The 14385-nt window shown below is 43.7% G+C and overlaps 1 protein-coding gene across 1 annotated transcript in view; it reads right to left on the bottom strand.

The window, feature by feature from the left end:
• Positions 1-346: 346 nt before the first annotated feature.
• LOC117512761 (protein boule-like) overlaps positions 347-14385 on the bottom strand; it is a 112876-nt gene continuing 98837 nt past the window's right edge. The window contains exons 8-10 of the mRNA XM_034173009.1: positions 5740-5775; positions 5545-5652; positions 347-521 (exon numbers count right to left, since the gene is read on the bottom strand). Of these exons, the coding sequence (XP_034028900.1) occupies positions 393-521; positions 5545-5652; positions 5740-5775 (273 nt within the window). The 3' untranslated portion in view covers positions 347-392. The remainder of the gene's footprint in view (positions 522-5544; positions 5653-5739; positions 5776-14385) is intronic.

The raw sequence follows: 14385 nt of genomic DNA, 5'->3' as shown, positions 1-14385 counted from the left end.
AATAATGTGTGCATCACTCACTCCTGCATGCATGTGACGTAGTCTGGAGTAAATACTGTATAAAACCCTCAGAAATACAAAAAAGTACTTTTAGAAAACATAGCAACATGGAACAAGGTTTATGTAATGTTTTTAAAGTTAGGGATTCTAGACTGTTTGAACCGCCATATTCACAGTCAGCAGTTTCATAGTCAAAGGTGAAACTGCTGAGTGTTTCACCTGCAAAAGGTGAAACACAGAATAAAACACTGCAACATTTTACATGGTGAAGAATAAACAGTTAATAGATTACAATCATGTGATGTCAGGTGCTTCATGGAAGTCAGCGGAGGAGAGGATGACAATAAAGGTTAAGGTGATGTTTTCCTGGAGAAGCCGTCAGTAGGTGGACTCTACATGGGTAGCTGAGAAGCGTGAAGCATGCAAGGTTCTGCAGACTCATGGCATTCTGTCAGGTAATGGTGCTCAGAGACACTGGTGTAGTGGCAGCACTTTGGAAGCAGATGTGCAGGTGGAAAAACCTGATTATGCAGAAGAAAATGATGGTACAGTGAGAAAGTATAGGTCTGCAGAGACCTTCCAGCATTACACAAACCAAAATGGTGCATTGGATTTGATTAAAATTTCCAACTGCAAAGCAAGAGAATAGGCCCACACCTGGTTCCACTGTCTGCTGGAGTTGCGAAAAGTGTCTTAATGCTGCGTTCACACCAGACGCCACGCGAGCGACAGGTTGCCATGTAATCCCTATGGAAGGACACGTTGTGGCGCCACAAAAGTTGAAGCCATGCAGTGCGACGTGATGGACGTGAATAAAGTGACACGAATTAACCGATTTTGAGCAATTGGCGCGTTTGTGGCATGATATCATGTTGCATCACGTCGCGTCACCCTCTTCCCCAAGTTGAAAAATCTGAACATTTTCATCTTGTCGCGCCGCGATGACCAATCAGGGACTGGATATGTAGTGACATGGAGATGTCTGGAGTTGTATTTGATGTGGACATGTCCTGTCTCTGGCAATCAGCCTGTGAGCAGGACATATGACCCTTTTGTCCTTTATTTAACACAATTATGACAGAGTTTGAGGGGAGGGCAATGAACTGCAGCAGCAACCAGGATTATTTTTCTTTGTTCACATGTGCGCGCGCAAACAGGACAGGAGGTCCTCAAACTGGGTCCTGGAGAGGCAGAAGTACCGCTGAAAGTGGCCGTCATCCAGATGCAGCTCCAGCAGCAAATGATGAATTTGTGGCGGTGTGTGGTGTCCGATGTGAACGCGGCTCAAGCAGAGCAACACACCGGGCGATGGTGGAGTGTCCATTGCCAGGCGAGGGATGCGAATTTGTGGCATCGTGTGGTGTCCGGTGTGAACGCGGCATAAGGGGTGAACCCACCCCCGAACATCTACATGACAGTAATTTGACACACAGAGTTCGCGACACAAAACAGTGTGTTGAGAACTCCAGATGTGTTGTGGCTGTGGGACTCTGTTCCAGACACACAGGCGACATACTGACAACACAGGAGGTGCGACACCTGCATTTCCAGAGCATCCTGACTTGTTTGAATGTAAAAAAAAAAGATAAAAAAGATGTAAAAAAAAAAAGCCCTTTGTGTCCATGTATGTCAGTTCAATTTGGGCAAAGATCATTCAGTGGATGCACAGTTTCAACACAGTCACACATGCACAGACCTATTTCACTGTCAAGTTTATGGTGAGGCACCATAGTTTCCACAGCAGCGGTGCGATGTGGTTCCACATGCTCCAGCTGCTCGTATTGTGTTCGTGCACGCGTGTGCACGACCCATCGGCAGTGTATCATGCACGCCTGTGCGATCGTGCGTTCCTACCGACAGCAGGTGGAATGTTTCGTGGTTCCCCATTTCATGTTTGGTTTGCGGATTGTCTTCCGGTTTCTGCGTCTTTCATGTTATGTGTGAAGGGGCCCTAAAGTTGGGGTCCTTTTTATATCTATTCAGAAGGTAAAATGTGTGACTGCATAGATATGTCCAGTGCACATGGTGCATTTAGATGCCACAAAATACTAGGAAATTCACCCCACCTCACCATATAAAGACATATGAAGACTGAATCACACAAATTAATTTGTTATATAAGAGATTTATCAATCAATCATTCTGCATGTATGATAAGATTTTCATGGAGGTAGAAGAAGAAATACAACATTATGGAGACAGCACACACATTTTTAAACCAAATGTTGAATGAATCGGAGACTGTCTTATCCAAGTAGTAATAAGAACATACGAGGGCTGTCAATAAAGTAACGGTCCTTTTTATTTTTTTCAAAAACTATATGGATTTCATTCATATGTTTTTACGTCAGACATGCTTGAACCCTCGTGCACATGCGTGAGTTTTTCCACGCCTGTCGGTGACGTCATTCGCCTGTGAGCACTCCTTGTGGGAGGAGTCGTCCAGCCCCTCGTCGGAATTCCTTTGTCTAAGAAGTTGCTGAGAGACTGGCGCTTTGTTTGATCAAAATTTTTTCTAAACCTGTGAGACACATCGAAGTGGACATGGTTCGAAAAATTAAGCGGGTTTTCGGTAAAAGTTTTAACGGCTGATGAGAGATTTTGAGGTGATACTGTCGCTGTAAGGACTTCCCACAGAGCGAGACGTCATGCAGCGCTCTCAGGCGGCGTCATCAGCCTGTTTCAAGCTTAAAACCTCCATATTTCAGGCTCTACTGATCCAGGACGTCGTGAGAGAACAGAGAAGTTTCAGAAGAAGTCGGTCTCAGCATTTTATCCGGATATTCCACTGTTAAAGGAGATTTTTTTAATGAAAGATGTGCGGACGGGTCCGCGCGTCGGGACGCAGCCGACGCGGTGCGGCGGCACAGGAAAAACACCTCCGTGTTGATAACCATTTGTAAAATCCAGGCGGCTTTTGATGGCTTTCAGTGGAGTGAGTATATGAGAAATTGTTTAACAGCTGGACATGTTCCAACTTGTCCTTAAGGCTTCCAACAGAGGTGTTTTTCCTGTGGCGGAGCGTCGCGGCGGCTGCGAGCCGACGCTACAATCCGCCCGCACGTCTTTCATTAAAAAAATCTCCTTTAACAGTGGAATATCCGGATAAAATGCTGAAACCGACTTCTTCTAACTTCTCTATTCTCTCACGACGTCCTGGATCAATAGAGCCTGAAATGTGGACGTTTTAAGCTTGAAACAGGCTGATGACGCCGCCTGAGAGCGCTGCACGACGTCTCGCTCCGTGGGAAGTCCTTACAGCGACAGTATCACCTCAAAATCTTTCATCAGCCGTTAAAATGTTTACCGAAAACCAGCTTAATTTTTCGAACCATGTCCACTTCGATGTGTCTCACAGGTTTAGAAAAAATTTTGATCAAACAAAGCGCCAGTCTCTCAGCAACTTCTCAGACAAAGGAATTCCGACGAGGGGCTGGACGACTCCTCCCACAAGGAGTGCTCACAGGCGAATGACGTCACCGACAGGCATGGAAAAACTCACGCATGCGCACGAGGGTTCAAGCATGTCTGACGTAAAAACATATGAATGAAATCCATATAGTTTTTGAAAAAAATAAAAAGGACCTATACTTTACGGACAGCCCTCGTAAGTAGTAACTGTTATATTGAACAGCTGTGTCACAGATGTTTGGTCGATGCGCCTGTGTTTGTGCTCATGTGTGGTTAATATACGATATCTTTCTCATCAGCAGCAAGTGAGCAGTCAGTCCACAGACAATCGGACTCACTAGTATTTTATCTTTTCCCTGCTTGGGTTGGGGTGTGGTTCCAGCTAGACTGCACCATGGCATCAAAGTGTTCTTGAGCCATGTTTCACAATAAAACTTACTCATCTCTAATTTGAAGTAACAGTTAAATTCTGGGATCATCCCCACACATTTTAACCTTTCTTTAATTAGTTTTACTTACTAATTTAATTGTATAGTCCATCCTCTATTTACCTATGCAGTGGGCATTAGGTTTCTTCCCGACGTTGTCTGATAAAATTGTTAGGTGTGTAGATTGTAGTGATGAGCACACGATGTGTCAAGAGGCAGACAAGCTATATGTGAATTCAACCACAGCTGTTTGTAATTTTTTAAGAATTTATATATTCTCATTCTCATTGTATATTCTTTAAATTTTGTGAGTTACAAGATAACATTTATTGTTTTTAGGTTACTGTCAACACAAATTGCCTGGAATGGACAAACACACTCACTCACTGTCTAAGCCCTATGCTGATCATGATCATTTTTCCTCCCCAAAGAACAGATAGATACCTTCAAAGTGGACAAACAGAAGACTTCTTCAAAGGAGCCCAATCACAGAGCAGCTACATTTAAATGTGAAGCAGGGTTCTCCCCAGACAATGGAATTACGGTGCTGCGCCATTATAGTCTCATCACAGTGACATTATACTCTGGTGTCATACTCTGACGTCATCTCGAGATGTTTTTTTTATTTGACAGGGCTCGACATTGCCATTTGCCCGCTGGCGATTTGGTCCACTGTCGGGCCCCTACAGGCCAGTACAACTTAGAAAATGATAGCCCGCTCGGTCCCCTACAAATATTTGCAAAATTCTGTTTATTTTACCATTCTTCCAGTGGCAAAATGAAATTTCATCACATCTCCGTGCCATCAAACTTCAGCGAATCCACCATGTTTGTTTTTGTCTCGCACACGCTTCACTGAAGAAACCAGATTAGCTGCACAATCAATGGGACCGAGTCTGACATTTACCCAGACTGACATAAATATGAGTAAATTAAGTGCTTTCATTTATTTTTTTGTGGTTTCTTGTGGCATTTTGTAAATGTGAAAATGTGCTCCAACCTCAAAATGTGCCCCTGTGAAATAAATCAAGTGCACCCTCTCTTCTTCTATGGCAGCATCCTTATTGTTGCAATTGCTGCCACCTTCTGCATCAGTCCATTATAGCGGTATTAAATCCTCTTGATGAGTCCAGTGTCTTTCAAGTATTTAAAAACCCAACCCCCCCACTTGACCTTATGTCAAAAATACTTCCTACAGAAGCTTCTTTCAGGCCTATTCTTAATTCTGAGAGAAGCTCTTGCCTATCTCTGGAATATTTATTATAATACATGAGGACTTCCCTAATTGCCAAAAGAATGTCCTACATGAGGTCTTGCCGACTCCTGGATGAACCTGTTCCAATACCATTGATAGCTGACACACAGTCAATTCAATGTGCACTGTATTTTATTAAATGTATTTAATAAATGTCACACACTGTGTGTGACATTACTGCCTGAGCATTGTTTAATCAAATCGATGATAGTAATGTACAGGTAACCATTTTAGTTTCAATAAAAGTTGTTGTAAGCTCATGATTTTGGTGCTATTGTGAGCTTAAGTACCTGATTGTCCAATATTTTGGAAACATGACAAAAACGCGCCGCCTTGGGTGATAACTGCCAGCAGCACCACTATACAAAAAATTTCTGGGGAGAACCCTGTGAAGACTGTACTCTCTTCATAGCTATTCTTCTGTATGGATTCTTTCTGGTCAACCCTAACCTCTGGCATGGCGTCCTCCATGACACCCAGAGGAAGGTGGACAGATCCTCCATCAGAAGGCTGGTACAGATATTCTGATGGTTGAGAGCATGCAAGTGGACAGGAAGTCTGAACAAGAGACATTAAGAACAGATCAACAAATGGTTACATAAATAAATATTAACTAACTCTTTGTTTGGTATTTATTTTACCTACCTGGGTGATGTTCCATTGATACTGATGTGGGAGACACTAGGGAGGTAAAAAGAAAGGACAAATTTATTTATGTTCCAACCTAGGGCTGGGTTCTTTACCCTCTGGGGTCGAAGCCGTCATATACGACGGCTGGGATCAAGCTTTATTAAATTATAAATAACTTTTTAATGATATGAGATAGAAACTTAATTTTTTTTTGCTGAAAAGTTAACTCTGCGGACTTTCGATCTACCGTCGGCCATCTTTGTACACCTCATAGAAGCTGTGTGATGACGTGCGGAATGTGTGTGTCCAATCGGAATTGGTTCACCATCACATGGTTTTCCAAAATCCAATCGTAGGGCAGACTGACCTCACACGATCAACCAAAGATCGTTTTCAGGAGTGATTTCTTACTAGTTGGTCCATTTGAATAGGCCCCTAAATCCTTCAAAGCACCCTGTGCCATTACGCACAGTGAAAGTGAAAGCAGACGGAGAGCCTCGCGTGACAATCTCACGTGCTCAAACAAAGAGTGTGTGAAATTTAGAGATGAATTAACACCTATTATACTTCCCACCTTGAATTGGGTTTTAAAAAAGGCACAAACACAACCCAGCTGGAAGGAGGCGATCATATCGGCTATACCAAAAGAAGGCAAAGATAAAATGGAGTGTGGATCCTATCGACCAATATCTGTTCTTAACGTAGACTACCAATTATTAACCTCAATTATGGCCAGACGGGTAAAGAAGTTCCTACTTACATTAATACATAATGACCAGACAGGTTTTATACAACAATGCCAAACACAAGATAATATACGAAAGACATTACACATCATAGATCATACACAAAAAAATAAGACTAAGGCAATAGTGATACGTGTTGATGCGGAAAAAGCATTTGACTCGGTTAATTTGGATTTTTTGTACAGGGTGTTATATAGGTTTGGCTTCCATGATACAACTGTTAAAACTATACAAGCATTATACAACAGCCCTACTGCTAGAATCAAAATAAATGGATCCTTATCAAAGAGCTTTAAAGGGCTGTGCATGGTCACCTCTACTTTTTGCATTATATTTAGAACCGTTGGCTCAGCACATTAGACAAAACAATAAAATTAAGGGAATCTTTATAAAAGGTACAGAGTATAAATTAGTCTGCTATGCGGATGATATTTTAGTGTATTTAGGACAACCAACATATGCTTTACCTGGATTGATTAAATCATTTGAGCAATATGGCAAATTATCGGGATACAAAGTTAATATGGGTAAGACTCAATTACTTGCATATAATTCCAACCCACCAGATGTAATTAAGAATGAATACCCATTGATATGGCAAACAAAATCCATCAGATATTTAGCCATAAACATCCCACAAGATTTATCAAAATTATTTGAATGCAATTATGTTCCTTTATACAAAACAAATTAAGGAAGATATAAACAGGTGGAGCCTAATTCCTTTTCTCAATCTTTCTGTTATGTGTCGACGCGGGTTGAGGAGCGGACCTGCGTCAGACAGAACCCAGCGCTAAAAATAACCAGAAAGCGGTTCCAACAACAGAAACAATTTATTTTTCACCTGTGCATAATAATGTGTATAAAACTAAAAGAACGTCCTTCTGGTGGAGTGACTGTTGGCACGCTCTTAAGCGCCCAAAAGGATAGAAGCCCGGCGTTCCTGGACCCACTACCACCAGACAAACACCCCCCAGGTGGACACGACAAACTGACTCTCTGTGAAGCAAAGAAGAGGTGAGGTAAGTCAGCAGTTACAACAATATCTTTCAAAAGACACACGCTATCAGCAACACATTCAGGTCTGTATTTTTTAACTTTATGCAAATGAGCAGCTTCTCACAACAAGTGGAGGATCACTTATCCGCACGCCACAGCAGTGAGAAGCAAACTGCACAATTCTCATCACAATTCCAGTATACTGCGTAACAAAACACCAAGTTACTATCAACAATTAGTCGAACACTTAATCACCTTTAATGTGTGCTGACAGCAAGTGTCCTCACCCGTCCTTGCTTCACGGGCTCGATGTGTCAAACCCAGGCGCGGTCCTCAGCGTCTCACAAACGGACATCACAAGGTCGAGTTCCCGGCAGTTCTGCTTGAATCACACATGCCTTAAATGCAGAACGCCATCCAATTATCTGCTTCAGCTGAAAGTCTTTAAGGTTGCATGTGAGCACCAGTCACAGGTGCTACACATGATGTTGATGAGGGTGAGGACTCTTCAGCCAGCACCTTCTCCACAGACAAATCAGTTCTCATGCCACCTGAAGAGCAAAGAAAAGAACACCAAAACATCCAGCCACCCCCCCAACACACAACAGTACCCCCCCATCAACGGGAAGCCTCCCGGCGACCGAACAGACCAGGCCCGAGAACAGCACCTCCCTCCGGGGTCCACGTCAGGAAGCAGACGGCACCACGCTCATAAGGTCCACCACAGACAGCAGGACAGGCACCGCAGCTGGAAGGCCGGCTGGAATCAACAAAAGCCCCAAAACATTCCACAGTACAAGTCAACACACCAAAAAAAAACATAAAACCCACCCAAAACCTCCCCAGGGGACCGTCCCATCAAACCCCGGGAAGAAAAGAAAAAGTCCCAAACGCAAAAACCCAACACAGCCCCACAAACACAATACAAACATAAATGCATAAAAGAAAAATAACAAACAACCCCCCCAGAATGACCTGCAGAGCCCAACCCCCCCAAGAAGGCCTTCATCGCCAGTTCCAGGAGGAACAGCCAGAACCATAATCCCACAAAGGTCCCCAGGTGTACATGGAGCAAAACGGCTCCCCCCAGGGGACCGTACCATCAACCCCAGGAGGTACCCTCCCCACAACCCCGGAACCCCAGACCCGGTCACACTTGGCTAGTTGGCCCCAAGCCAATTCCCCCCCAGAGGACCGTCCCATCAACCCTGGAGGTGGAACCCGGAAGGAAACAGAACAAAATCAAAAATCAACCCCCGGAGGACTACCAAAAACAACCCCGGGGGGATATAAAACGACCGTAAACCCTGTTACCCTCCCCGGCACCCCGAAAGACCCCGGGTCCCTCCCAGAGCCCCTCGGCGGCTCAACTTTGGCGAACGGCTCAAAACATTAAGCCGGAGAAGGGAACAGGAAAAAACTAACCCAGATCCAACCCCAAGGCGCAGCGGAGAACCGGAAATACGTCCGGTGCCCCAACTCGACCATACCCCAGCCTCTCGGGAGGGGTGGAACTACCGAAATGGCGAACGGCAACAGATCGGCCCACCCCTCCGACTGAGGTAAGTCTCCGCTGCACCACACCCCGGCAACACCAATTACGAACGGTACAAAGGCTTACCGAGGCTGGAGTGGAACCGGGCCCTAACCAAACCAAGAAAAACGCCTCTAATACCCTCCCCCCCTAGGTGCAGAGGTCTTCTGAGAATGCTCAGCGTGACCAACCTGCACCACCCCACAACCCACAAGACAAACGGTCTTGGGGCAAGTGAGGTTGGGGTTAGGGATGTAGAGAAATAAAAAACAACAAAATAAAATGACCCAACAAACCCAAACGGAAAATACCTAAAAACACATAAAAAATTAACAATTAAGTGAGCCCAGGCGGACTTCTAACCGCCTAACAATCACTCCACCAGATACGCCTCTGACTCCCCATACAATTATAACCCCTATTTAAAGAAAACAAAACATTTACTCGTGCTAGATTTTTTTTTTTTTTATGTGTGTTATTTTGTCTGTCCCAGAACACTTGGAGATACGTCACCATTATTTCTCTTGACGCTTACATGTCGGGGCAATACAGTAATCTCTGCTCGTCCGAGCTGCATGGGCTCGTCAACAGGAGGAGCCAGAGGTCCCGTCGGAGGAGCTTCAGTGGGGCGAAGAAGAGGCGGCCCAAATCTGTGTCGGGGAAAGCCCCGAGACGAAAAAACCCGCTCTGATGGGCGTCCTCTCTTGCGTCCACGCTCCTTCATCCGATCATCTAGACAAATCACCAACGATATTAGCTCATCTAAATCGTTTGGCTCGTCACGGACTGCCGGCTCGTCTTTTAATGACTCATTTAACCCATCTACAAACATTCCTCGTAAAGCTGCGGCGTTCCAACCTGACTGAGCAGAAACCAGAGAACATTGCATCACCGCACAAGGCTCCGGACGACAAACAATCGGTTCGGACGCCGAATCTCTGGGTGACGGAGTTATCTGCACTAGTATCGATGATGCCGCAGCTGGAGCAGCAGGAAGCGGAACGGCTTGCGCTGCAAGCTCCGTAACACGGGCGTCTGTTTGTTTAATTTGGTTTGCGAGATGCTGTAATTGCTCCCATATTTTCTCCAAGTGTTCTTGAACTTTTTCGGCAAAAGGAACCGCTTCTGCCGCTGGGTCCATTATGGAATGGCCGGGAACTGCTGTTATGTGTCGACGCGGGTTGAGGAGCGGACCTGCGTCAGACAGAACCCAGCGCTAAAAATAACCAGAAAGCGGTTCCAACAACAGAAACAATTTATTTTTCACCTGTGCATAATAATACAAAACTAAAAGAACGTCCTTCTGGTGGAGTGACTGTTGGCGCGCTCTTAAGCGCCCAAAAGGATAGAAGCCCGGCGTTCCTGGACCCACTACCACCAGACAAACACCCCCCAGGTGGACACGACAAACCGACTCTCTGTGAAGCAAAGAAGAGGTGAGGTAAGTCAGCAGTTACAACAATATCTTTCAAAAGACACACGCTATCAGCAACACATTCAGGTCTATATTTTTTAACTTTATGCAAATGAGCAGCTTCTCACAACAAGTGGAGGATCACTTATCCGCACGCCACAGCAGTGAGAAGCAAACTGCACAATTCTCATCACAATTCCAGTATACTGCGTAACAAAACACCAAGTTACTATCAACAATTAGTCGAACACTTAATCACCTTTAATGTGTGCTGACAGCAAGTGTCCTCACCCTTCCTTGCTTCACGGGCTCGATGTGTCAAACCCAGGCGCGGTCCTCAGCGTCTCACAAACGGACATCACAAGGTCGAGTTCCCGGCAGTTCTGCTTGAATCACACATGCCTTAAATGCAGAACGCCATCCAATTATTTGCTTCAGCTGAAAGTCTTTAAGGTTGCATGTGAGCACCAGTCACAGGTGCTACACATGATGTTGATGAGGGTGAGGACTCTTCAGCCAGCACCTTCTCCACAGACAAATCAGTTCTCATGCCACCTGAAGAGCAAAGAAAAGAAAAGAACACCAAAACATCCAGCCACCCCCCCAACACACAACACTTTCTTCAAGAATTGAATCTATTAAAATGAATATTTTACCTCAATTTTTATATTTATTCCACACCCTACCAATAGAAATCAATCAATGGCATTTTAATGAATGTGAAAAAATGTTATCAAGATATATATGGTGAGGCAAGAGACCTAGGGTACGTCTCAAAACTCTACAGCTGACCAAGGAGAGGGGAGGATGGGCTCTACCTTCTTTCAGAGATTATTTTCTTGCAACACAGATAAGAACAATTATATGCTGGTGCAATCCTATATATAATCCTCAAAGGAAAATTATAGAAGAGAAATTATGTTCCATTCCCATACAGGCAATTATAGCTGACAATAATCTACAAAATTACATAAAAACTATTGACAATCCATGGGTGAAATGTACTCTTAAAATATGGAAAGCTATCATAAAAGAACACAAGTTAGAAGGGGATATAATGGTTCTTAAATGGTGTGCATATGACTCAGACTTCATGTCAAATAGATTGGATACCAGGTTTAAGGACTGGACATTTAAGGGTTTGACAGCATTATGTAAATTACTGAAAGGGGGAACAGTTTTGATACAATTAAAGAAAGATATCTTTTAGAAAAACATGATTTCTGCCACTATCTGCAGATACGACAGTATATTAATATGAAAATGAAAAATGTCTCAGAAGCAAAGGTGAGTTTTATAGAAATGTTTAGGAAAGCATATAACTCTGATATTAATGGTAGAATTATATCATGTGCATACAAAGGCTTATCCAATCTTAAAACACAGTCAACTACATACATTAAAGAAAAATGGGAGCAAGAAGGAGGAATAAGTATATCTGAGGAGGAATGGACAACAGTGTGGAGATATAATTGGAAATGTACTAGTTCACAGATTTAGAGAGAATTCAGCTGGAAAATTCTGATAAGATATTTTATTACACCCGTTCAGAAATCTCACTATGATGTAACTCCCCCTATATGTTGGAGAAACTGTGGTAATCAACATGCAAACCACCACCACATCTTTTGGGACTGCCCGGTTATCAAGGACTTCTGGAGAGAAATACACATGGCTCTACAAGACATTTTTTTACAAGACATTAAAGATGTAATGCCTCTCGAGATGAGGATTATATATTTTGGAAATTTACCTCAGAAATTGTTAAAAAAAGACAAATATTTATTAAATATTTTGTTGGTCAACAGTTTGTTTTACTGTTGACAACAGTAAAACAAAGAGGTGATTCAAATAATGATAAAACAATGGAAAAAACAGGGCGTCTGGAGAGACGTGGTCAGGCAGGCGTGAACGCTGGAGCATGTGTAACCACATCACGCAGCTGCTGTGGGAAAATACAGCCATTTTCTAAGTTCCAAGCGAGCGGTGTTAGATGCTCATGTGTGTCACCTGGAATTTGGCTGACACCTGCCATGAGAGGGCTCGATGGGCTCTCACAGGGCACACTCTGTCTTTCAGCTGCTGGTGTACACAAATAGTTGTAGCAACAGGTGTGCGAGGCGTTAGAGGCAGCTCCGATTTTACACGTATTGCATACGATTCCTGCTATGTGCGCAATTCAGCCACATTTGTACTTTGTTTGAAGGGGCCCTAAAAGTTGTGCATGCAAAGTAAAGGTTCAAATAGTAAACCATATGATTTCTTCATGGTTCACTCATTGTACTCTTTAAACTGGCAGCAGTATCAAACCATATATTGTGATAAAAACTGATACTGATTAATATGGAGGAACAAATTGTAATTGTAACTGTAACTGCAAGTGGCAAGGCCGAAAACCAACACTGAATGCCCGTGACCTTCGATCCCTCGACATCACTGTGTAAAGGAGCTTACCGTGTGGTCTTAGGAACACTTCAGAAAACCATTGTCAGTTAAGACAGTTCATCACTACATCTACAAGTGCAAGTTAAAACTCTACCAAGCAAAGCAAAAGCCAGACATCAACAAAATCCAGACACGCCGCCACCTTCTCTGGGCCCGAGCTCATTTGGAATGGACAGACGCAAAGTGGAAAAGTGCGTTGTGGTCTGATGAGTCCACAGTTCATATTGTTTTTGGCAATCCTCGACGTCGTGTCCTCCGGACAAAAGAGGAAAGAGACCATCCAGAGTGTTACCAGCGCAAAATTCAAAAGCCAGCATCTGTGATGGTATGGGGGTGTGTTAGTGTCCATGGCTTGGGCAATTTTCACATCTGTGATGACACCATCAATGCTGAAAGGTACATCCAGGTTTTGGAGCAACACATGCTGCCATCTAAGCAACGTTTTTTTCAGGGACGTCCCTGCGTATTTCAGCAAGACAATGCCAAGCCACATTCTGCATGTGTTACAACAGCATGGCTTCGTAGTAAAAGAGTACGAGTACTAGACTGGCCTGCCTTCAGTCCAGACCTGTCTCCCTTTGAAAATGTGTGGCGCATTATGAAGTGCAAAATACGACAACGGAGACCCCGGACTGTTGAACAACCGAAGTCGTACATCAAGCAAGAATGGGAAAGAATTCCACCTACAAAGCCTCAACAATTAGTGTCCTCAGTTCCCAAATGCTTATTGAGTGTCGTTAGAAGGAAAGGTGATGTAACACAGTGGTAAACATACCACTGTCCCAGCTTTTTTGAAAATCATTGTTTTCTGTTTTTATTTACATTTTACACAACACCCCAACTTCATTGGAATTGGGGTTGTAATTGGAGAGGAAAGAAAGAGGAACTTCCAGCAACAACAGCCAAAAAAAGGTAGGCTGCTTCGTGTCTGTTTCCGGTTACTTTTGCATTTTTAAAGAGCTGGAAGTGTGCGTCACTACACCATTTTGGAGCGCACGAACGGTGTGCTATTCTTCCTTCCAAATTATCACTGGCACACAAATGCAAATCCTGTGCAGAATACATCAGCGGGAGGAAGGCAAAAAAGAAGCTTTGTGAAGCCGCTGATCTTCTGATCCTGCTCGGCAGATTTAGCGGGAGACCTGACAGAATCACCGCAAAGCTGCCGTTGGTGCACGAGCCCTTTCAATTGTCAAGGAAATTTCTCCCAGAGACCAGTTATACTGATGGGGCCTGGCTGGGGCCAGGGGTTTTGTGAAAGGGCCACATTCAAACCAGGGCAAAAATACAAAGATTTGAAATCTTATCTGAATTATTTTTATTTTCACAAAACTAATGATTCACAATGTAACTAAAGTGAATGGTTCAAAATATCAGATTTGAATTAAGTTAGAAAAACGCCATTTACAAGAAGCAGTCCTCACTGGGATCACAGCTGCTATTTTACAGTCTGTCAAGCTCAAAAACACTTCTTTATATGAACTGTATTAACTGTATTGTACTGGAGGGTCTCTGCATCCCAG

This window comes from Thalassophryne amazonica, chromosome 1, assembly GCF_902500255.1.
Source record: "Thalassophryne amazonica chromosome 1, fThaAma1.1, whole genome shotgun sequence".
Lineage (NCBI taxonomy): Eukaryota > Metazoa > Chordata > Actinopteri > Batrachoidiformes > Batrachoididae > Thalassophryne > Thalassophryne amazonica.
This window is presented reverse-complemented; position numbering and strand designations above follow the sequence as displayed.